At 42.9% G+C, this 23,294-nt stretch overlaps 1 protein-coding gene across 3 annotated transcripts in view; it reads left to right on the top strand.

Moving 5' to 3' along the window:
* OCA2 (OCA2 melanosomal transmembrane protein) overlaps nucleotides 1-23,294 on the top strand; it is a 409,422-nt gene that overhangs the window by 128,101 nt on the left and 258,027 nt on the right. For all 3 annotated transcript variants that reach the window (XM_041751148.1, XM_041751149.1, XM_041751147.1), the window contains 3 exons: nucleotides 18,351-18,422; nucleotides 20,066-20,131; nucleotides 22,791-22,847. In XM_041751148.1, the coding sequence (XP_041607082.1) occupies nucleotides 18,351-18,422; nucleotides 20,066-20,131; nucleotides 22,791-22,847 (195 nt within the window). The remainder of the gene's footprint in view (nucleotides 1-18,350; nucleotides 18,423-20,065; nucleotides 20,132-22,790; nucleotides 22,848-23,294) is intronic.

The following is a 23,294-nucleotide window of genomic DNA, read 5'->3' as shown; positions in this document are numbered from 1 at the left end:
TCGCCTTCCACGCCACGGCCCTGTTTGAGAATCTACCTCATCCCTCACAGCCTCCTGATCCAGCGTCCTCCTGACATTTCACATCCCCCTGTTCCAGCATACTCCTCACACCCCAGGGTCACCTGGTCCAGCACTCTCCTCACGCCTCATAGCCTCTTGTTCCATCATCCTTCTCACACCTCACAGCCCCTATTCTTGCATCCTCTTTAACACCCCACAGACCATGTTGCAGCATTCTCCTCACACTTCGCAGTCCCCTATTCCAGAATCTTCTTCGCTCCACACAGCCCCTGTTACACTATTGACCTCACACTGCAGAGCCCCCTGATCCAGCCTTCTCCTCACACCTCACAGTCCCCTGTTCTAGCATTATCCTCAGACCCCACAGCCCCGTGTTCCAGCATCCACCTCACATCCCACAGCCTCCTGTTCCCACATCCACCTCACACCCCACAGCCCCCTTTTCCAACATCTGTTTCACACCACATAGCCCCTTGTTCCAGCATCAATTTCACAATGCATAGCCTCCTGTTGCAGCATCTTCCTCATACCTCATTCCCCTGTTCCAACATCCACTTCACACCTAGTGCCTCCTGTTTCAGCATCCATCTCACACACCACAGCCCCCTGTTCCAGCATCCTAATACCCCCCAGCCGCATGTCCCAGCATCCACCTCAGTCTTCATAGCTTCTTTGTTCTAACACCTCTCTCAGGCATGTGTCCAAATCTCCAAGCTCATCAGGTACATTTTTGGCATCTTATTTATCACAGGTAACTACTTATAAAAATTTCTCTGCTCTATAAGTTGAGTTGCCATTTTCCCCTACTCTTTATGTCAATTTTCTTATGGACTACTGCCCAGCCTTGAAAGCCTTGCTACAGATTTTAGGTTTTTTTTTTTTCTGTAGCATCTTACTTCTGGACCTATTTCCAAGCTAGTAAATATTTTCTGTGTCCATACCTCTTCCAGACCTCCCACTGTATTACAAACCACTGCTTTCTGCTCTGCTGTGACCTGATGGCAGGACTGTTGTCTGCACAGCACTTCTGAAGCTCTGCTCAGGTTGGCATTTGTCATCCTTGCTCTTGTGCCCTCAGTGGACTAGTGGGGCTGGGCATTGACTCCCCGATAACCTGCGGCCCCTCTTAGGGTGCATGTTCTCTCATCTCTCCCTTCTGGATGCATCTTGAGAGGGGAATCTCAGTGGCAATTATGGTTTTTGAAATATTGCAGCAAGGCATATGTGTATCTATGTTTAACCAGCATCTCCTATGCCTGTTGACCAACAGGGTCTTCTGTTGAGCTAAGATTATCAACACTTCAAGGAAAGAACTCAAGATCTTTGAAAACTTAGTGTTCCATCCATCTTCCATGTCATATGAGACTCAGTAGAGCAATGGCTGAAAGTACTACTTGTGAGAAGGGAGCCTGACAGGTGGTGTGCATGGTGAGAGGTCATGGCAGATTCTAACCACTCAAGGATCATTCAAGTCCAATGTGATTAATCTAGGACAGAGTGAAGCAGAAGGCAGAGAACACTGATTCAAAGTGAAGATAATGTTTAGGTTCCAAGGCACTGGTTCTAATGAAGACCTAGATCACTGTAGTGTCCTTTGATAGTGTTCACTCTTTCCATCTCTCTCCCCTTCTCCTCCCTCTCTCTTATCTTTTTCTCCTTCCTTTTTCTTTTTTCTTATATTAGTATAAGGCTACATTGTCAAAATAGCAGAATATGTAGTATTTTTTAATGTAATTGAATAATTGACATAACAATATAATTGAGTTAAGCCCTTGAGTAGATCATAAGAAATGCAGTTAAAGTGGAACTTTATCTTCATCCATGCAATCTACTTCTTTTTTTAAATTTATTTTTATTTTTTTTCAATCTACTTCTTAATACATTAAAAGTGGCTTCCTACATTGACAGAGGCTCTGCAATTAGCATGACACCTGTCAAGGTTGTTGGAACTTGCAGGGACCAGAATAGTTTATCAACATTTTGAAGCAACTTTGCCTATGTTATTTGTAAAAATAATAGTTAAAAAGGCACTACATCACATAAAGTGATCTCTGTGAGCACTGTTGAGAAAAGTTGCATTTCAATGTGGATTTTGAACTAAATTTCAGGTTTCTGTAGTATATCACACTTAATAGGCAAAGTATAGAGATACATTGCTGTTCATGAAAGCTGTTTCTAAAATGATTTGTAACCTCTGAGCAGAATGCATTTATCTTCAGACTTCATTAAATTATGAATAGTGCTTTTATTTATTGTCTTTCATGAAGCTTTCAGTGATTTTAATGTCAAGTGCGGTAAAAACCACTTCTGAAAAAAAAAAAAAAAAAAAAAAAACCACTTCTGACCAATTAGAAAAATGTTTTATATAATGCTTTTCAAAAATAGAAAAAAATAAGACAAATGTAACCTGCCTTGGAATCATGGTGAGAAGGAAAAGAGCTTTGTTTATATCTTGGCAACCTGCCTCCTTGGGTTGGATGCGGGGAAATTAACATACACTCAGGCTGCTGAGAACTCACTCAAGGCTCCCTGCTGTTTTGAAGTTTTTTTTTTTTTTTTTTTTTTGATCTGCAACATTTTCCTTTAATTCTTTCTTACTGTTCTTTTTCTTTCTTATATACACACAATCAAAGCCAGAAAGATGTAGTTTTTCGGTTTTTTGTTTTTGTTTTCAAATTGTTTTGAATGAGAAATTAATGTAGTTTTGGAATATAGGTGAGGTTTGGTGGGGTGAAGTCTGGAGCCTGATGACCAATCAAGAGTTCTTGAGACGTCTTTGGTGCAAAATGGTGCTTTTATTAAAGTGCAGGGACAGGACCTGTGGGCAGGACAAGCTACTGCCCGGGGATTGTGAGGGGTGGTTGATTATATGCCTGGGAGCTGGATAAGGAAAAGGGAGATTTCAAAAGAACTTTCATATGCTAAAGAGGACCTACAAGGTGCTGAAGGCTTTGCCTTTGTCAAGTTAAGGTAGTTTCCCCCTCTAGTAAGGCATTAACATTAAGACGGTTGGGAATTTCCTTCTGGAGGTTAGGTTATGCTAAGAATGCTTTTTTCTTGTAAATCACTTGTAAATCAGGCATTTTGTAAACTGAAGGAGATTGGGTCTATAATTTAACTGTTTTTCCTTTCTGTTAGCTTTAGGGCAACCAAGAGTACCTGAGGAATATCACACACATCCCACCCAGGAGTGTTGGTGGTGGTGGGGGGTGGGGGGATGGAGGGGAGGTGCAGGGTGTGAGCTTGTGCTTTGTCCTCAGCTACCCTTCTGTCCCCCATCAGAATGAAGAAATTAAACCCAAACTCTCTTGACCATGGCCCAATTGCCTGGCCCTGACTACTGGCACTTCCTCTCTTTCCCTTCTGCCCCTGACACTGCAGCCCTTTTTGGCCATGGGCACCTATTCAGAACTGTCTCCCCTCCTTCCCTGGGTGTCCTGTGTTCTGAGTGTGTCATTTTTTCAGGCCTCTCTGTCCCAGGACCTCACTCTGTTTACCAAATACTCATTTCTTGTTTATGGGAACTGGTCTTTCATGGCTGAGTTCTCAATGCTGGGAGCAGTGCTCAGTGTTCTATTTTGCTCTGGAATTTTCTGATTAAAGTAAGCATCTTGTTATGAAAGCTCCTTATATTTTGACAGCATTAATTTCAGCTTTCCAAATTTAGGAGGATATTGCCATAGAATTCTGGAATGAGAAAGGATCTTTGGGGTCATCTCATTTGACCTCATATATTCTTTTTCTTTAAAAAATTATTATGTTGTACCCAAGATCGCAAATCTGAGAAACCGCCAAGGAGCTGACACCGATGCAATCACAGGAGGGTTTATTTACAAGCTCGAGCCTGGGTCCAGGTATACCCGACGCAGCGGAGCAGGGACTTGGACCCTGAGACTAAGAGGCTTAGCAACTTTATAGGGGCCAGTGGCCAATGGGATCGCAGAAAGTTGCACAGACATGCTGGTCCACTGAGCCGGATTTCTGATTAGGGTGTGTCCTGGTCTTTGATTAGGGCGGGGCAGTGCCCTAAATAATAAGCAGGTCAGCACAAGGCGGGTGCAGCCCAAAATAGAGTCAGTCCTGCTCTGCTTGTCCAGGGGTAGGGGATTTTGTTCAATTTCCTGGGTCCCACATTCCCCCCGCCCCCCTTTTCAGAGGATCCTATGCAGGACCCAATCATGGGTCCAGGTTGCTCTCAGAGTGAACCAGAGGAATGATTAAGCCAGGATTCTCACCAACCTTGTTGCTGTTCTCTCTCTTATTTACATTAAAGGCCACATAACCCCCCCCCCCCAACCCTTTGTTGTAAGAAGACTAATTCTAATCTTCTTTTTCGAAGGACGACCTCGGACTAGGGAGTCTTAGAGGTGGGAAATAAGTGAGAACGGTACAGTCTTAGCTTTAGGGGATTGTCCTTGTCTGGTTGGCTTTTCCATTCTGTAACAAAGTCTGTGAGAACCGTGTGTGGGTCAGCTGGCCGGACGTGTGTAGTGGACCCAGGGAGTAATCCCGTCGACCTTGAGAACGGTGGGAGTGGTCAGGATCACAAGGTAGGGTCCCTTCCAGCGAGGTTGAAGTGTCTGGTGTTGGCATCTCCGCACATATATCCAGTCACCTGGCTGATATTGATGGGGGTCCGGCGGTGGCCCAGTCTTGTAGAGGGCTCTCAGCTTAGGCCACAGCTGCTCATGGGTTTGTTGTAACATTTGGAGGGAGAAAACAAGTTGGTGGTTATCAAATTCAGCAAGCACCTCAGGTTTTAAATTGGGGATAACAGGTGGAGGAAGACCGAACATGATTTCGTAGGGAGTCAGTCCCATCTTATATAGGGCGAAGGGGAGGAGAGTCACCCAGTCCCCGCCAGTCTCCAGGGCTAATTTAATTAAGGTCTCCTTTAATGTTCTGTTCATCCTCTCTACCTGTCCTGAGCTCTGGGGCCTATGTGCACAATGTAATTTCCAATCTGCCCCAAGTACTAGTGCCACTCCCTGTGTTACCTTAGATACGAATCCTGGGCCGTTGTCTGACCCAATTCTAATGGGAAAACCATACCTCAGTACGATGTCTTCCAGCAGTTTCTTGGTCACGATCTGTGCCGTTTCATGTTTGGTGGGAAATGCCTCTGTCCATCCTGAAAAAGTATCTACAAACACTAGTAAATACCTATACCCATATTTTCCAGGTTTCACCTCAGTGAAGTCCACTTCCCAGTAGGCTCCTGGGTGGTCCCCTCGGAGCCGGGTGCCCGGGTTGGATCCATGGGCAGAGGCATTTGTTAATTGACATGCGCGGCAGCTTGCCACAGTCTTCGATCTTTGCTCGAGTCTTTAATAGTGATCTTTGCATGTCGTATGAAGTCTTCCATCTTCCTTGTTCCCATGTGAGTACTCCGATGCATTTTGGATAGGACTCGCCATCCTAATTCCTCTGGCAAGATGATGCTGGAGTCTGCGGCCCTCCACCAGCCACGCAAGCACTAGGTCATAGGCAAGCGTTTGATCCAGTGTAAGTCAGCATCAGTATAGTTGGGGGAGTCAGGCAGGATCGGTGCCCCCGGATCAGGTAGCGTGGTAGCTAAGACCTGGGTCACCAGAAGGGCCATCTCTTTTGCTTTTAAATCGGCTCGCCGGTTTCCCTTGGCTACTGGTGTGTCTGCCTTTTGGTGCCCTGGACAATGGATGATGGCTAGGGCCTTGGGCAGCCAGAGGGCCCTCAGGAGTTCAAGAGGGCTCACTCAGGGCCCTCAGGAGTTCAAGAATCTCCGTTTTGTTTTTAACAGTCTTCCCTCTGCTGTCAGAAGCCCTCTCTCCCTGTAAAGGGCTCTGTGGATGTGAGTGGTGGCAAAGGCGTACCTGCTGTCGGTGTAGATGTTTATTCGTTTACCTTCCCCCATGGTCAGCGCCTTGGCCAGTGCGATCAGTTCTGCCCGTTGAGCCGACTCCATGGTTACGGCTGCCCCCGCATATCTGAGTCCTTCTTAGACAAAACTGCTGTCGTCCGTGTACCAGGTGGCGTCCGCATTCGGCAGTGGCTTGTCCTGGAGATCAGTTCTGATTCCGTGCACCTGGCGGACAGTTTGTGGCTGTGGGATTCTTAAGACGGTTTCCTTCCGCGCATCTGTCAACCATCTTTGTCCATCCTTTAATTTGTACCCAAGGTAGCTCACCTCTGCTCTGTACATCTGGGCTTTTCTAGCTGAGGCCCGGTATCCTAGGGCCGCTATGGTCTGGAGCAAGTCCCTGGTGCCTCGCAGGCATGTGTCCTGGTCCTTCACCTCCAACAGGTTATCATCTACATATTGTAATAAAGCTAAATGAGGGGATTTCGTTCTCTTTCCTCGGTGGTGAAGAGAACCTGCAAGAGCTGTTGGCAGTCATGTCAAGTAGGCTGGTGGGTAAAGAGAACAGTATCTAAAAGCCCGATTAGATCTCTCGGATTATCAGAACGGAACGGAACAGCTTGGAATGGAACTCACCCAAGTCTTCGTGTAAGGCCTCATTCGAAGATGATCAGTGAATTTTTGAATCCTTGTGGCAGTCAAGTCCAGGTGAGCTGGCCATTGATGCCTTTCTCGGGGTCCGTCCATTCAAAGGCGAAGAGGTCTTGGCTCCTGGGTGCTAAAGGCAGGCTGAAAAAGGCATCTCTTAAATCTAATACTGTATTCCAAGTTTTGTCTGGAGGCAGGGTGGAGAGGAGGGTGTATGGGCTTGGGACCATAGGGTGCATATCCTCTACTCGCCAGTTGACTTCCCTCAAGTCCTGGACTGGCCTGTAATCATTAGAGTGTGGTTTCGGAACCAGCAGCAAGGGAGTGTTCCATGCCGCTTGGCAGGGCCTTAATATGCCCGAGTCCAGTAGTCGCCGTATGTGGGGTGTGATCCCCTCTCATGCTACTAGAGGCATGGGGTATTGGCGGACCCTGACAGGGTCTGCTCCCGGCTTTAGTTCTATGTATATGGCCAGTCGATGCTGGGCCAGCCCAATTACCCCAGTTTCTGCCCACACTTGAGGAAATTCCCGCAGCCAACGGTCAATGTCAGTCATTGGCACTGAGGGCATTTGGTGGAGACGATATTCATCTTTTAAACTCAGGACAAGCACCTGAATCGGGTGCCCCTTCTTGTTTAGGACTTTTGCCCCTTTGAGGTGAAAGCAAATTTGTGCCCCCATCTTGGTGAGTAAATCCCAACCTAACAACGGGTAGGGACACTCAGGGATGACCATGAAGGAGTGGGATACCCGGCCCGTTCCGAGATCCACAGTTCTTCAGGTAGTCCATGAATATTGTTTGGTGCCCATGGCCCCTTGCACCCATGAAGTTTTGTTTGCCAGTTTTCCTTGGGGTTGTAATAAAACCGAATGTCGTGCCCCAGTGTCCACTAGGAATTCAACAGGTTGCCCCTCCACTTTAAGAGTTACCCTGGGCTTGGGGAGGGGTGCCGAACCCTGACTCCCCTAATCGTCCAGGTCCTCCATTTCTAAGATCTTGGCAGGGGCCTTAGATCTTTTGTTAGGGCAGCTTTTCACCCAATGGCCCTCCTCTTTGCAATAGGCGCATTGGTTGTTGTTCATCTTAGGGTACTCCCAAAGGGGACCAGGGCCATCCTCCTTACCTGTCTCTGAAGCCAGCTTCTTGAGGTGCCTCCGTCTTTCCCATGGGTCATCCAGGGTTGTGGCCAGCAGGATCTTGGCCAGATTTCGGGTCTGCTGGTCACTTAGTTTGGTTTGTTGTTCTTCCGGACTTTCTCAATTATTATAGACTCGTTCTGCCACTATCACTAAGTCCTGCAAGCTCTTCTCTCCCAGTCTCTCTACTCTTTGTAATTTCTTTTTAATATCTGGAGCGGCCTGGTTAACAAAAGTCATGATAATTGCAGCCTTTGTTTCCGGGGCTTCTGGGTCCATAGGGGTGTATGCCTAAAAGCCTCTATGACTCTCTCTAAGAAGGCTGCTGGACTCTCATCCTTACCCTGCCTCACATCATAGACCTTGGCCAGATTGGTAGGCTTGTGTGCAGCAGCCTTGAGACCTGCCATTAGAGTCTGGCGGTAGACCCGAAGTCTCTCCTTACCTTCAGCTGAGTTGTAGTCCCAGGTGGGGCGGGATAAAGGGAAGGCAGCATTTATGAGGTCTGGGTTTTGAGTCCGCTGTCTGTCCTCTCCCAGGAGAGACTTCCAGGCTTCCACCTGAATTCGTTCTCTTTCCTCGGTGGTGAAGAGAACCTGCAAGAGCTGTTGGCAGTCATGCCAAGTAGGCTGGTGGGTAAAGAGAACAGTATCTAAAAGCCCGATTAGATCTCTCGGATTATCAGAGAACTTTGCATTTTGGGTTTTCCAATTATATAAATCACTGGTGGAGAACGGCCAATATAACATTAGCTGTTTGCCAGTCTCATTGGGAGGCCCCATGGCGCAGAGAGGAAGGGCGGTGGAGTCGGCCAGCCCCGCATTCGGAGGTGGGGCCGTCCGGTGGGTCCAACCGCGTGTCCCTGCTGCTGGCCCGCGCACTCTCTCGTCAGGGAGGGGTGGCGCCCCTTCTGCAGCCCCCGATGCCTCCAATGGAGGGGCGGAAGCGGGAGGGATGCCCAGTAGGGCAGCGGGAGAATCAGGTCCTCTGGGGAGGAATTCTAGAAGACCAGATGAAGGGGTGCTTCGGGCATAGAGTCGGTCTCCTTTTTGGCTTTCTGCAGGGCTAGAATCTCTGTGGGTCCTGCTTTGGGGGGTAAAAATGGTTTTAGCCAAGGAGGAGGATTCTCCATCATGTCCTGCCAGATCAGGATGTAGGGAACCTGGTCAGAGTGGCCGTCCGGTTCGTCCCTGAGGATCACAGTCTTAACCTGTAAGATAATACGTAGGTGAAAAGTTCCTTCCTGGGGCCATCCCATGTCAAAGGCCATTCTGATATACAATAAAGTTGGAATCTCTCTCTCCGTATGTCTATGCTCAGAATACGAGCTCTTTCCCTAATATCCGAGAAGTGAGAGAGCATAATAGATAGGGGTGTGGTTTCTGTCTCCCCCGTTATGTCCCCAATCCACACCAAGACACAGATAGTAAAGACGATTAACAAGGACACAACAACACAGACAAATGCATAGTTAGCAAGGACATAGTAACACAGACAAACGTGCAAACAGTTAACAAGAACACGGTAACAGACAAACGTTCCGAGCGGCCGCGGAGACAAAATAGAAAGTAACTGAAGGGCTGGCAGCCGGCCCTCCTTACAGATGAGGACCCCCGTCCTCCTTACAGATGAGGACCTTCGTCCTCTATACAGATGAGGACCCAGGACCCCGTCCTCCAGGCAGGGGCAAGGGACATCTCCTCAGACCCCGGTCGACCGCCCACCAGCGCATCCGCCTAAGCCAATGCTGACCCAATACAGCTTGGAATTCCTACAGGTACAGTACAGTTTAGAGCTCTCAGAGAATATGCGCGCAAAAGGTGGAAAAAGTTGAGTGCACTCACCACGCGTGAAAACCTCCCAATGGGGTCCTGGAGGTTTCTTGGATCCCGGACGAGCCCCTAAATGTGCCCAAGATCGCGAATCCCAGAAACCGCCAAAGAGCCGACACCGATGCAATCACACGAGGGTTTATTTACAAGCTCGAGCCTGGGTCCAGGTATACCTGACGCAGCGGAGCAGGGACTTGGACCCCAAGACTAAGAGGCTTAGCAACTTTATAGGGGCCAGTGGCCAATGGGATCGCAGAAAGTTGCACAGACATGCTGGTCCACTGAGCCGGATTTCTGATTAGGGTGTGTCCTGGTCTTTGATTAGGGCGGGGCAGTGCCCTAAGTAATAAGCAGGTTAGCACAAAGCGGGTGCAGCCCAAAATAGAGTCAGTCCTGCTCTGCTTGTCCAGGGGTAGGGGATTTTGTTCAATTTCCTGGGTCCCACAATTACTATTATTATTATTATTATTATTTGCTTTTTTATTATAAGTGATATGGTGACTGGGATCCTAAATTCTATCCTTGATTCCTTGATTTAAGTTTAGCAATGACTTGGGGGGAGAGAAGTGTTGTGCCCAAGATTACGTATCCGAGAAACCACCAAGGAACCGACATCATACCGATGCAAACACACGAGTGTTTATTTACAAGCTCAAGCTTGGGTCCAACTGTACCCGACACAGCGGAGCAGGGACTTAGACCCCGAGGTGGGTTCCAGTTTAGTTTTAAGGGCTGGTCTAGAGGTGGAGGAATTCCTCAAGTTCTGCTTACATTTTGATATGGGGCCTTCAAGGGCATGGAGCTCTGTTCTCATTCTAATATGGGGCTTTCTAGGGCGTTAAGCTGTAAGCTGTTTTTTTTCCTGTAACTGAAGTAATGTAAAGTTCAGCTCTTATTCACAGGGGCCTGGGATGGCTGTACTTGAGCTAACGCTGAACGTGGAATGGCCTTAATTTTCTCGGCCTCCACAGAAGCAATGCCTTTTTTTTCTAATTAAAATTTTAATTTTGACATAGGTGCATATTCACATGTAGTTGAAAGAAATACAGTGATTCCCCGTACTCTTAATCCACTTTTCTCCAAGGGTAATGTTTTGTAAATGTAGGGATGGGAAAAATTTCCCTTCTTCTCTCCTACATTTTTTTTGGCTAATCTTTTAGGGTTCCTAGAGCCAGTTCCAACATGAGAAACCCCCACAACATCAAGGAATTCTCAGGCATTCTACTGGTGCCTGAGAACTTAACTCAATTATGACACTATTTACTCATTGGTAGCGTCAGACTCCATAGGTGAAGCATTCAGTGCCCTCCCCTAACTTCAGAAACCAGCCGGATAAGCCTTAGGTTTCTGACTGACTGGCAACAAGTTAGAAGTTCCAATAACCTCCTCCTTAGGTTCAATTAATCTGCTAGAGTGGCTCACAGAACTCAGGGAAATGCTTACGTTTACCAGTTTATTAAAAAATGTGAAGAGATCACATGATGAAGTTTTGGAAAATAGGTGAGGTCCAAAGCCAATGATCAAGAAAGAATTCTTGAGACATCTTTGGTGCAAAATGGTGGTTTTCTTAAAGCACGGGACAGGACCCAGGGACAAGGAAGAGCTGCTGCCCCCACCTGTGAAGGGTGGCTGATTATATACCTGGGGGCTGGGAGGGGCTTGGGGATAGCATACTCTCTAAGGAATATTTGGAAGCAAGGTTTCCAGGACCTTGAGGGGTCTAGCTATTGTTGGAAAAAGGTCACTTTTTACCATCTAATAAAACCTGAGTCATGAGACCCTTCAGATGGATATCTGTGGGCTATGTGCTTGGGGGATGATTGCCAACATGTATCTTGGGGGTTTAGAGATAAAGGAAATTTCTGAAGGAATTTTTATATGTTAAAGTAGACTTACAGGCTCCTGGGGGTCGGGCTTATATTGCCTTTTGCCTTTAGCAAAATATGAACATTGAGGCAGTTGAGTCCATAGAGGAATGTCCCTCTGCCTGTTTCAAGGACTTGTCAATGTGCTGCCTGGGGCTCGTGCTTTGTCCTCAGCTAGCCCTGTGTTCCCCCATCAATACATAGGGCAAGGTCCCCAAGGAAAGAGCTTCTGTTCTCATGGAGCTTGGTGCCCAGCTTGGTGGCATGTGGAAGTGTTCTGGTTTCCCAAGCATGGAAGCTCTCTGAAGAAAAGGACCAAAAGATATCCTCTTGGGTTTTTATGGAGGCTTCTTTACACAGTCATGATTAAGTAAGTCATTGATTTTTGGTTAATTCAGCTCTCTAATTAAGGAAGAATTAAAAAGATTCATGGACACTAATGAAAATGAAGATACAACCGTTCAAAATCTTTGGGATGCAGCAAAAGCAGTCCTGAGGGGGAAATACATCGCAATACAAGCATACATTCAAAAACTGGAAAGATCTCAAATTCAAAAGCTCACCTTACACATAAAGGAACTAGAGAAAAAGCAACAAATAGACCCCACCCCCAGCAGAAGAAGAGAGTTAATTAAAATTCGAGCAGAACTCAATGATATCGAGACCAAAAGAACTGTGGAACAGATCAACAGAACCAGGAGTTGGTTCTTTGAAAGAATTAATAAGATAGATAAACCATTAGCCAACCTTATTAAAAAGAAGAGAGAGAAGACTCAAATTAATAAAATCATGAATGAGAAAGGGGACATCACTACCAACACCAAGGAAATACATACGATTTTAAAAACATATTATGAACAGCTGTACGCCAATAAATTAGGAAATCTAGAAGAAATGGACGCATTCCTGGAAAGCCACAAACTACCAAAACTGGAGCAGGAAGAAATAGAAAACCTGAACAGGCCAATAACCAGGGAGGAAATTGAAGCAGTCATCAAAAACCTCCCAAGACACAAGAGTCCAGGGCCAGATGGCTTCCCAGGGGAATTCTATCAAACGTTTAAAGAAGAAATCATACCTATTCTACTAAAGCTGTTTGGAAAGATAGAAAGAGATGGAGTACTTCCAAATTCGTTCTATGAGGCCAGCATCACCTTAATTCCGAAACCAGACAAAGACCCCACCAAAAAGGAGAATTACAGACCAATATCCCTGATGAACATGGATGCAAAAATTCTCAACAAGATACTAGCCAATAGGATCCAACAACACATTAAGAAAATTATTCACCATGACCAAGTAGGATTTATCCCTGGGACACAAGGCTGGTTCAACACTCGTAAAACCATCAATGTGATTCATCATATCAGCAAGAGAAAAACCAAGAACCATATGATACTCTCATTAGATGCAGAGAAAGCATTTGACAAAATACAGCATCCATTCCTGATCAAAACCCTTCAGAGTGTTGGGATAGAGGGAACTTTCCTCGACATCTTAAAAGCCATCTACGAAAAGCCCACAGCAAATATCATTCTCAATGGGGAAGCACTGGGAGCCTTTCCCCTAAGATCAGGAACAAGACAGGGATGTCCACTCTCACCACTGCTGTTCAACATAGTTCTGGAAGTCCTCGCCTCAGCAATCAGACAACAAAAAGACATTAAAGGCATTCAAATTGGCAAAGAAGAAGTCAAACTCTCCCTCTTCGCCGATGACATGATACTCTACATAGAAAACCCAAAAGCCTCCACCCCCAGATTGCTAGAACTCATACAGCAATTTGGTAGCGTGGCAGGATACAAAATCAATGCCCAGAAATCAATGGCATTTCTATACACTAACAATGAGACTGAAGAAAGAGAAATTAAGGAGTCAATCCCATTTACAATTGCACCCAAAAGCATAAGATACCTAGGAATAAACCTAACCAAAGAGGTAAAAGATCTATACCCTAAAAACTATAGAACACTTCTGAAAGAAATTGAGGAAGACACAAAGAGATGGAAAAATATTCCATGCTCATGGATTGGCAGAATTAATATTGTAAAAATGTCAATGTTACCCAGGGCAATTTATACGTTTAATGCAATCCCTATCAAAATACCATGGACTTTCTTCAGAGAGTTAGAACAAATTATTTTAAGATTTGTGTGGAATCAGAAAAGACCCCGAATAGCCAGGGGAATTTTAAAAAAGAAAACCTTAGCTGGGGGCATCACAATGCCAGATTTCAGGTTGTATTACAAAGCTGTGGTCATCAAGACAGTGTGGTACTGGCACAAAAACAGACACATAGATCAATGGAACAGAATAGAGAACCCAGAAGTGGACCCTGAAATGTACGGTCATCTAATATTCGATAAAGGAGGAAAGAGTATCCATTGGAAGAAAGACAGTCTCTTCAATAAATGGTGCTGGGAAAATTGGACATCCACATGCAGAAGAATGAAACTGGACCACTCTCTTTCACCATACACAAAGATAAACTCAAAATGGATGAGAGATCTAAATGTGAGACAAGATTCCATCAAAATCCTAGAGGAGAACACAGGCAACACCCTTTTTGAACTTGGCCACAGTAACTTCTTGCAAGATACATCCACGAAGGCAAAAGAAACAAAAGCAAAAATGAACTATTGGGACTTCATCAAGATAAGAAGCTTTTGCACAGCAAAGGATACAGTCAACAAAACTAAAAGACAACCTACAGAATGGGAGAAGATATTTGCAAATGACATATCAGATAAAGGGCTAGTTTCCAAAATCTATAAAGAACTTATTAAACTCAACCCCAAAGAAACAAACAATCCAATCATGAAATGGGCAAAAGACATGAAGAGAAATCTCACAGAGGAAGACATGGACATGGCCAACAAGCACATGAGAAAATGCTCTGCATCACTTGCCATCAGGGAAATACAAATCAAAACCACAATGAGATACCACCTCACACCAGTGAGAATGGGGAAAATTAACAAGGCAGGAAACAACAAATGTTGGAGAGGATGCGGAGAAAAGGGAACCCTCTTACACTGTTGGTGGGAATGTGAACTGGTGCAGCCACTCTGGAAAACTGTGTGGAGGTTCCTCAAAGAGTTAAAAATAGACCTGCCCTACGACCCAGCAATTGCACTGTTGGGGATTTACCCCAAAGATTCAGATGCAATGAAACGTCGGGACACCTGCACCCCGATGTTTCTATCAGCAATGGCCACAATAGCCAAACTGTGGAAGGAGCCTCGGTGTCCATCGAAAGATGAATGGATAAAGAAGATGTGGTTTATGTATACAATGGAATATTACTCAGCAATTAGAAACGACAAATACCCACCATTTGCTTCAACGTGGATGGAACTGGAGGGTATTATGCTGAGTGAAATAAGTCAATCGGAGAAGGACAAACAGTGTATGTTCTCATTCATTTGGGGAATATGAATAATAGTGAAAGGGAATATAAAGGAAGGGAAAAGAAATGTTGGGAAATATCAGGAAGGGAGACAGAACATAAAGACTCCTAACTCGGGGAAACGAACTAGGGGTGGTGGAAGGGGAGGAGGGCGGGTGTTGGAGGGGAATGGGTGACGGGCACTGAGGTGGACACTTGACGGGATGAGCACTGGGTGTTTTTCTGTATGTTGGTAAATTAAACACCAATAAAAGTTAAAAAAAAAAATAAAAAAAATAAAAATTAAAAAAAAAAAATTCAGCTCTCTACCCTCTCTGGAGGTTGGGGAGTGAATCTAACAGTTTTAATCCTCTAATCGCATGGTTGGTCCTCCTGGCAACCAGCCACTGCCCTTGAGTGTGGTCCAAAAGTCACCTTCATTAATGACAGAACACCTATTTCATTTGTTTATTTATACTTATTTATTTAAATTTTTGATTTAAGTTCCAGTTAGTTAACATATAGTTTAATATTAGTTTCAGGTGTACAATATACTGATTCAGCACTTCCATACCACACCTACTGCTCATCACAGCAAGTACACTCCTTTTTTTTTTTTAAGTTTTTGTTTAAATTCTAGTTGGTTAGCATACAGTGTCATATTAGTTTCAGGTGTACAATTTAGTGATTCAGCACTTCTGTATAATACCTCATCAACACAAGTTGATATATTATATATATAATATATGTATATTATATATATATATGCTCATCATCACAAGTGCACACCTTAATCTCATTTTACTTTAATAGCTCTGAAATATTTCTAGGAACTGTGATGAAGACCAGATATATCTGAGGAATGAATGTTGGTCATCCAAATGACAAAAGATATATTTTTTATCATCATTATATCACAGTTGGTTTGATTATTAATTTGGCAAAAGATAAATAGAAGAAAACAAACTAATTTTGTACATATAGGAGCCCCCCTCCCATAGGAGATTTAAAGAGAAATGACCAAGTAGGCAGCTTTTATGGTTTTTAGACAAGGAAACAATAAATTTGTGAAGAATTGACAAAACAAAGGGTCTTGAGTAATAGATTAGTGAAGTAACAAGGTTTGTTGATATAGTCTTCTCAGCCCTAGTTCCCTGTTTCTGGAGGTGAGGATGGCATCTGCCCTCCTACCTTCTGTTGAGATGTCAGATACAAAATGATGACCTTATCAAATTTGGCTGTGCCCTTTGTGTTCTCTCCTGAATAAACTTTCTCATTTCTTTCAGTTTGGATAGGCTGAGAATTTTAAAGTTCAGCTTCCTTTCTGATTAACAATTCCATATTTTTTTAAAACATTTATTTGAAAGAGAGAGAGTGAGCATGAGGCAAAGAGAGCATGACAAGCAGACTCCCTGCTGAACAGGGAGCCCAGTGTGGGACTCAAGCCCAGGATGCTGGGATCATGACCTGAGCTAAAGGCAGACACTTAACTGACTGAGCCACCCAGGCACTCCAATTCCATCTTTAAGTCATATCTCACTTCTCTCATTTTACTCAAAGCATTGAAGAGTAACCAGGCAGCTCCTGAAACTTTTTGCTTAGAAATCCTCAGCCATCTAATTAGCTAATGTCATCCCTTATCAGTTGTCCCTTGCACAAATTAGGATACAAACAATTGAATCAACACATTGAAACAAATGAATTGCCCTCCTAGTACAGGGAGAGTACCTTTCACATACATAGGTTTTTTTTTTTTCTCCTCGGACAGTTCTCCTCCTTCTGAGACCTCACCAGAATTGCTTTTAATATCATTAGCAGCAATGTAGGCTTTTCCTGGTGTATCCCCCCAGACTCTTCTATCCTCTACCCATTACCCAATTCCACATTTTTAGGTATTATAGCAACATCCTCACTTCTCAGTACTACTATAACAAAATGCCACAAACTGGGTGGCTTATAAATGATGGACATTTTTTCACAGTTCTGGAGGCTGGAAATGCAAGGTCAAGATGCCAGCTTGTATCCTCATGTAGTGGAAGGGGCAAGGGATCTCTCTGGATCCTCTTTTATAAGGGCATTAATCCCATTCATGAGAACTCCACCCTCATTACCTCCAAAAGCCCACCTTCTAATACCATCACTTTAGGGATTAGAAATTCAATATATGAATTTTGGGAGGACACAAACATCTAGACACATGCAGCAACCACAGCAGCATGATACAGTTTTAGAACATTTCATCACCCCAAAAAGACTCCCATGGCTCATTTGTGATCAGTCTCTATTGTTACCTCCAGCCTTAGGCAACCCTGATCTTTCTGTCTCTCTAACCTATTCTGAACAGTTCATTTAAATAGAATGACACAATATACAGTCTTTTGTGTTTGACTTCTTTCACTTTGCATAATGTATTTTGGGTTCATTCATAACATAGCATGTATCAGTAGTTCTATGTTGTAACTTATACTACTTTTTATTATCCACTTACCGTGAATAGACATTTGGAATGTTTCCAGTTTTTGCCTCTTTTGAATAATGTTGCTATGAACATTTATGCTTTTGTGTGTATTGTTAAAAGATACATCAAGGCATAGTAAATTTTTAAGAGTTTATTTGAGCAAAAATTAGTTTGAATTGGCCAGTGCCAAACTGGAAGTACTTAGGGAGTGCTCTACCAACAGGAGCTATAGGAAAGACTTTCACAGAGAAAAGGTGGAGGAAGCATAGTAAGGAAATGATTTGATTAGCTATAGCTTAAGGGTTTGCCTTATTCAGGAAGCCTAGTTGACTGTTTATGATGAGTTGTCTTTAGATTTTGATTTCTTAATCTTGAGGCATTTATTACAGGCCTAGATTTTGGTTTGCTTATGTAGGATGAAAAGGTGTTAGAGCCACATTTAATTTAATATTTAATGGCCTTATTTAATTAATTTAATAGGACATATGTTTTCACTTCTCTTGAGTAAATTTCTAGGAGTGGAATTTCTGGTCATATGGTAATTTATTATTTAACTTTTTAAGAAACTGCCAAACTTTTCCATGATGACTGCACCATTTTACACTCCTACTAGCAATGTTTGAGGGTTCCAGTTTCTCTACATCCCTGCCTTTCTTCATATTTTGTTTCAGAAATTCCATGCCCATTTGAATTATAATTAAATAGAAAAAATACTTTCATGATTCAATGAAAATACTGAAGTCTCAATTAGATTAAGCATTTGACTATATACTTCTGGTTTAATAACAGTCTCAGTTAATTGGTCAGAATTGATTTATGTTGTGGAACTAATGGTCTAATTGCCTAGGGATTATATGGTAAATAATTAATGACGATTTACTGCAGCCTTCCTTATAGAACATACTTTAGCCTTCTGCTTCTACTTCTGGGTCATCTAATAATTCAGGAAATGAAATCAGCTTTCTTTAGAAGGCAGACTGGTGCTGTATGTGTCTCTGGGGTATCTAGACTCTGAAAGAACAAGACCCATGATTTATTTATTTTCTTATAGATATAGTATAGAATGGCTGACATTAACAGATACTAATAGCAATATAGACTTTTGTGCATTTTAAACCTCTATGGACTGAGATAAAATAATTTCCTGTGTTCCTTTCCAGATTGTTCACAGAACACTGGCAGCCATGTTGGGTTCCCTTGCAGCATTAGCAGCGCTGGCTGTGATTGGAGATGTAAGTTGTAATGTTTTGAGTCAATGGCTTAACACTCGATAGAGTGTGAGATTCAAAGACAGTCCAGGAATTAGGCATTACTGGTGATTTTCATTCCTTTATATACTATTTCCACATTTATCCCTCAGGAACCCTACTAGAAGCATGAACTAAAAACTTTATCACCATTGATGAGTATTTTTCATTTGACTTTATCATACACACTTTTTTTATTCCCTATTTTAGCTGAGGAAAGGCTCATCATAGTCATTCATTGGCTAGGGCTATATAGCTGAGTGGCGTTAGAGTTGACTCTGGGTACTGTCAACCCTTGGGATCTAAAGGGGGCCATCCTGCATGGAGCAGAGGTAGGAAATGATGAGGTTAGGGTTTTGTCTTGCAGATACCAGGAGGTCCCTAGAGATGCATGTTTGGGGGTGGATGGCACCCCATCAGTGTCTGTGCATGGCTTGTCTGGCAGAAGTATAGGCGTGAATGTAGGAAGGCAGGAGAGGCCAAGCACTCACTGGAGATGGAGGCCTGCCATTGTTTGAGGAGCAGTGCTGGAACTGAACAAGGTGGGAGCATACAGAACTGGATTTGGGGGATCCCTGGGTGGCGCAACCGTTTGGCGCCTGCCTTTGGCCCAGGGCGTGATCCTGGAGACCCGGGATCGAATCCCACATGAGGCTCCCTGTGCATGGAGCCTGCTTCTTCCTCAGCCTGTGTCTCTGCCTCTCTCTCTCTCTCTCTCTGTGACTATCATAAATAAATTAAAAAAAAAAAAAAAAAAAAGAATGTTAAAAAAAAAAAAAAAAAAAAAAAAAAAAAACTGGATTTGGAAACAACTTTATAGAATTCACAGGAGTGTTTTGCTAAGTGCTACTACAGACCAGTCAGTCAACCAAAGAATAATAACTGGCTTAAAAAACTATGTGGAGCCATGCTCAGTTATTTATTTTACTTTTCTTAGTTAGATCTTATATAAACAATACTAACTCTAGGGTAAAATGTCCCAGAGTCCTAAAACTTATACATAAACCACTATTATTTTTATTTTAATTAACTTTAAGGAGTAGTATAATAGTAGTTATTTTATTTTTATAAAATTTTAATGTGGCATACAGCCTGGACTGTGGGTATCTCCCTGGGCCACCCATAGTCCAGGTTGGGAGTCCTCTCCCAACAACCAGACTTTCACACTCCATGTTCCCAGTTCCCCATGACCCCAGCCTTCTCTACTCTGCAGAATTGTTAGAAGATGAAGTAAGAGTTGATAGACAACTGGTGAGTACGACAAGTGTGTCCTTTAGTTATAGCCGTCTTGGCCTCGTGCCCCAACACCAAGGAAGGCATCTAGGGACCTCAATAACCTCAGGGGTCAATCCTATAATTCAGGCTAGAGTTCTTTATGGAGTTGCCAGGGACAGGATTTAAGAAATTTGCTTTTCTTATTATTAAATGCATAGACTTGACATTATTATGCCTTGGATCACAAGTGATTTTCATCAGTGATATATTCTAATTTCAAAGGCAAGGGGATGGTATGATTTTTGACTCTGGCCCAATGAGTGGGGTTGCCATAAAGAGCAGCACATTTTTTACAGCTTATCACCAGGAGGAGGATGCCCAAGATTAATTGGAAATTTGTGCTTTGATTGTAGAGACCCAGCCTGACCCATGTGGTGGAGTGGATTGATTTTGAGACGTTGGCCCTACTATTTGGCATGGTAATTACAATCCTCCCAGTGGGACATGGTTCCAAGCCTGTGTAACCCAGCACCTTCTCTTTTGCTGCTACTGTGGATAATCTTTTATTATATTAAAAACATTGTACTGCTTGACAAGTAGGGCTTGATTAAGAAGTATTAGTGCAGGTCTAGACAATTTTTCCTGTGGAGGAATAGAATAATTAGTGCTCTGGTTAGTTAGGTGGAGAATTGCAGTCACAGGCCTATCTGATAGTTGAATAATATTGCCATTTAGAAAATTTAGCAAAGTTTTTGAGTTACTTCCCTTAAAATATAAAATGGAATATTCTAAATAAGTGAACCAAGTAGTTTTGGTGATTGGAAAAACACTGTAATTACATGGAAAAAGGAAGAAATTGTCCCTGAGTAATAGTTCGTGTGTTGTAAACTGATTTAACTAGAATAAGTGAAATCTGATAAGGGCCTGGACAGCAATGGGAATGTTGCACATGTTCTTGAACAGACCCCACAACAGCTAAGTAGCCTAAAGGAGGATTTTCCCTTTCTGGTCAAAAAATCCTACTCTGTGTAAAGCAGCTTACTATATTTCCTCATTTTCCTTGGTAACATTTTATCCCCCCTGGTAGTCATAACAGAAGGCCATGCTGCTATAAACTTCAATATGATCCAAACTAGCTGCCTCCTCTAGAGTGTAAAGAGATAGATCAGTGCTCTGAACTCAGGCTTTATAGAGAAGTTCATAATCATGTTGGTCCTGAAAAGTATATACTAGGGCCTGGGCATTTGGAAAGAAGAAGGAAGATGTCTCATAAAATAGGTTAAAAAACACTTTAGGTGAGTTGTGTATTAGCTTGCTGGGGCTGCCATAATAAAGTACCACATTTAACAAAAGAAATTTATTTCCTCACTTCTGGAGGCTGGATTTCTGAGACCCAAGTGTCAGCAGTGTTGATTCCTTCTGAGGCCTCTCTACTTGACTTGCGGACGATCATCTTTCCCCTGTATCTTCACATGGTCTTCCCTCTGTGTGTGTCTGTGTGCTCATCTCTTCTTATAAGGATACCAGTCATACTGGATTAGAGCTTCACTTTAACTTATTCTGAGGTACTGGGGTTAGGATTTTACCATATGAATTTGTGGGGGAAAGTGGCACAATTGAGCCCATAACAAATGGTTTAATTTTTTTCTCAGTTGAAGTCAGTTCAGCAAGCTTCTAGGATTCTAGAAATTTGGAGGTGGAAAGATAGTCTATATATCCAGGCTGCTCCCTTTACCTCTTTATTTCATGGCAGTCAGCCACCGATGGGGCCACTGACCCCAATTCCTGAGTCTCAGTCTCTTCTGGATAGTTTTGGCAGCAAATGTGTGGACTAGCTTCCACAAAGGAAGACAACACAGGACCTACTCATTCAATTCAGTTTATGTGAAGCGTTTATTGTTGAGTGAAGCACCACATTCTATAGATAGGTGGCCATTTGGGTTAGGATGAACATTGATGGTTACTATAGACAAGGTGGATATTTGTACTGAGCCTAAACTGATTTTTGGAAATTTTCATTTTGTATAGTATATTTAAAAGACTATATTGAGCCTACTCTTTTCTAAGTACTTTAATTTACATAATTTTACTGAATTTTTATAACAGCCTTACAAGGAACAAAACTTTAGAGGTGAGGTAAGAAAGCTAAAGTACAGAAAATTAAAGAATTTTGTTTGGACAAGATTTAACTACTTCTAAGCGGCAGAGTTAGTACTTGCACATGTATCTTCTCATTCCAAGTTTATACATTGGTATATTACCATCTTCAGAGATGGAATAAAGAATCTTCCAGAAAGTTCAAGCTGGTTGAAATGTCTGGTTGATTAGATATGTAATAAATGGCACATTACTTTTCGTTATTGTCTCTATGTTATCACTAGAAAGAAGCACAAGTTCTGGGTTCAGATAGAACCAGAGAATAATCATTTCAATGTAACTGCTCTTATTTATGTGTTTTGATCAGATTGGTGATGAAAATCTGTTTAACTATTTTAGGAAACAAAATATAACCCAGTTTAAAAACCTTAAAGTGTTTAATTGTTGTTTATGTGGACATGTATGTGCAGAAGGCCACATTCCGGCTCATTTCCTCTGCTGCTTTTAGCTTTGTGACTGTGAGCAAGTCATCTTCCTTTTCTGTCCCCTGGTGTCCTGGGCTATATAATAGAGAGTAATGAGGGGGACTTGGGCGGCTTAGTTGGTCTGGCTCTTAGTTTTGGCTCAGGTCACGATCATGTGTCCTGCATCAGGCTCCACACTGAGCACAAAGTCTGCATGTCTCTCTCCCTCTGCTCTCCCCCTGCTCTCTCTCTCCCTCAAATAAATAAAATCTTAAAAAAAAAAAAAAAGAGTAATGATAATATCTGATGTTTCTTGTGAAGATTAGGTGGAATGATAGTGTACCTAGGGTATATATCCCTGGATAAAAATATAGAGCTGCACACCTGCTAATAAGAGCCTTCATTCAGGAAGTTAGTAAGTGGACTACACTCAGCAAGAGAGCAGGAAGCTTCATGAAGTGACAGCTTTCATGCAGAGGCCAGAGCTGAGATTTGCAACTGATCACTCCAATGTCCTTTCAGGATGGCTCATTGCTAAAAGAGTCTCCTTAACTCCTTTTTCTGTTTTTCCCTACAGATGATCTTAGTAGCTATATTTTCGGAAACTGGATTTTTTGATTATTGTGCTGTAAAGGTAGGTTTGATGTGGCATTTAATATTTATGTATTAATTAATTTTTTGCCATGATGTATTCAGTTAATAAAACTACCATTTAAAGCAAATATTTTGGGATCCCTGGGTGGGTCAGTGGTTTAGCACCTGTCTTCGGCCCGGGGTGCCATCCTGGAGTCCCGGAATCAAGTCCTGCAATGGGCTCCTTGCATGGAGCCTGTTTATCCCTCTGCCTGTGTCTCTGCTTCTCTCTCTGTGTCTCTCATGAATAAATAAAAATCCTTTTTAAAAATAAAGCAAATATTTTAAAGTTCCATTCTCCTTTTCAAAATCACAGCTGTTAATACAGGGTACAGTTGCTGTGCAGAATTAGATGGCTCTGAGCAACTTTCATTTTCTCAGTAAACTGAAGAAGGAAATCAAGGAAAGGAGTATTTGAGTTGAATGTTTGTGTCACATTGGTTAAATT

The sequence above is a fragment of the Vulpes lagopus genome, chromosome 4 (genome assembly GCF_018345385.1).
Source record: "Vulpes lagopus strain Blue_001 chromosome 4, ASM1834538v1, whole genome shotgun sequence".
Classification (NCBI taxonomy): Eukaryota; Metazoa; Chordata; class Mammalia; order Carnivora; family Canidae; genus Vulpes; species Vulpes lagopus.
Note: the sequence above shows the minus strand (reverse complement) of the source record. Positions and strands in the feature narration are given on the sequence as shown.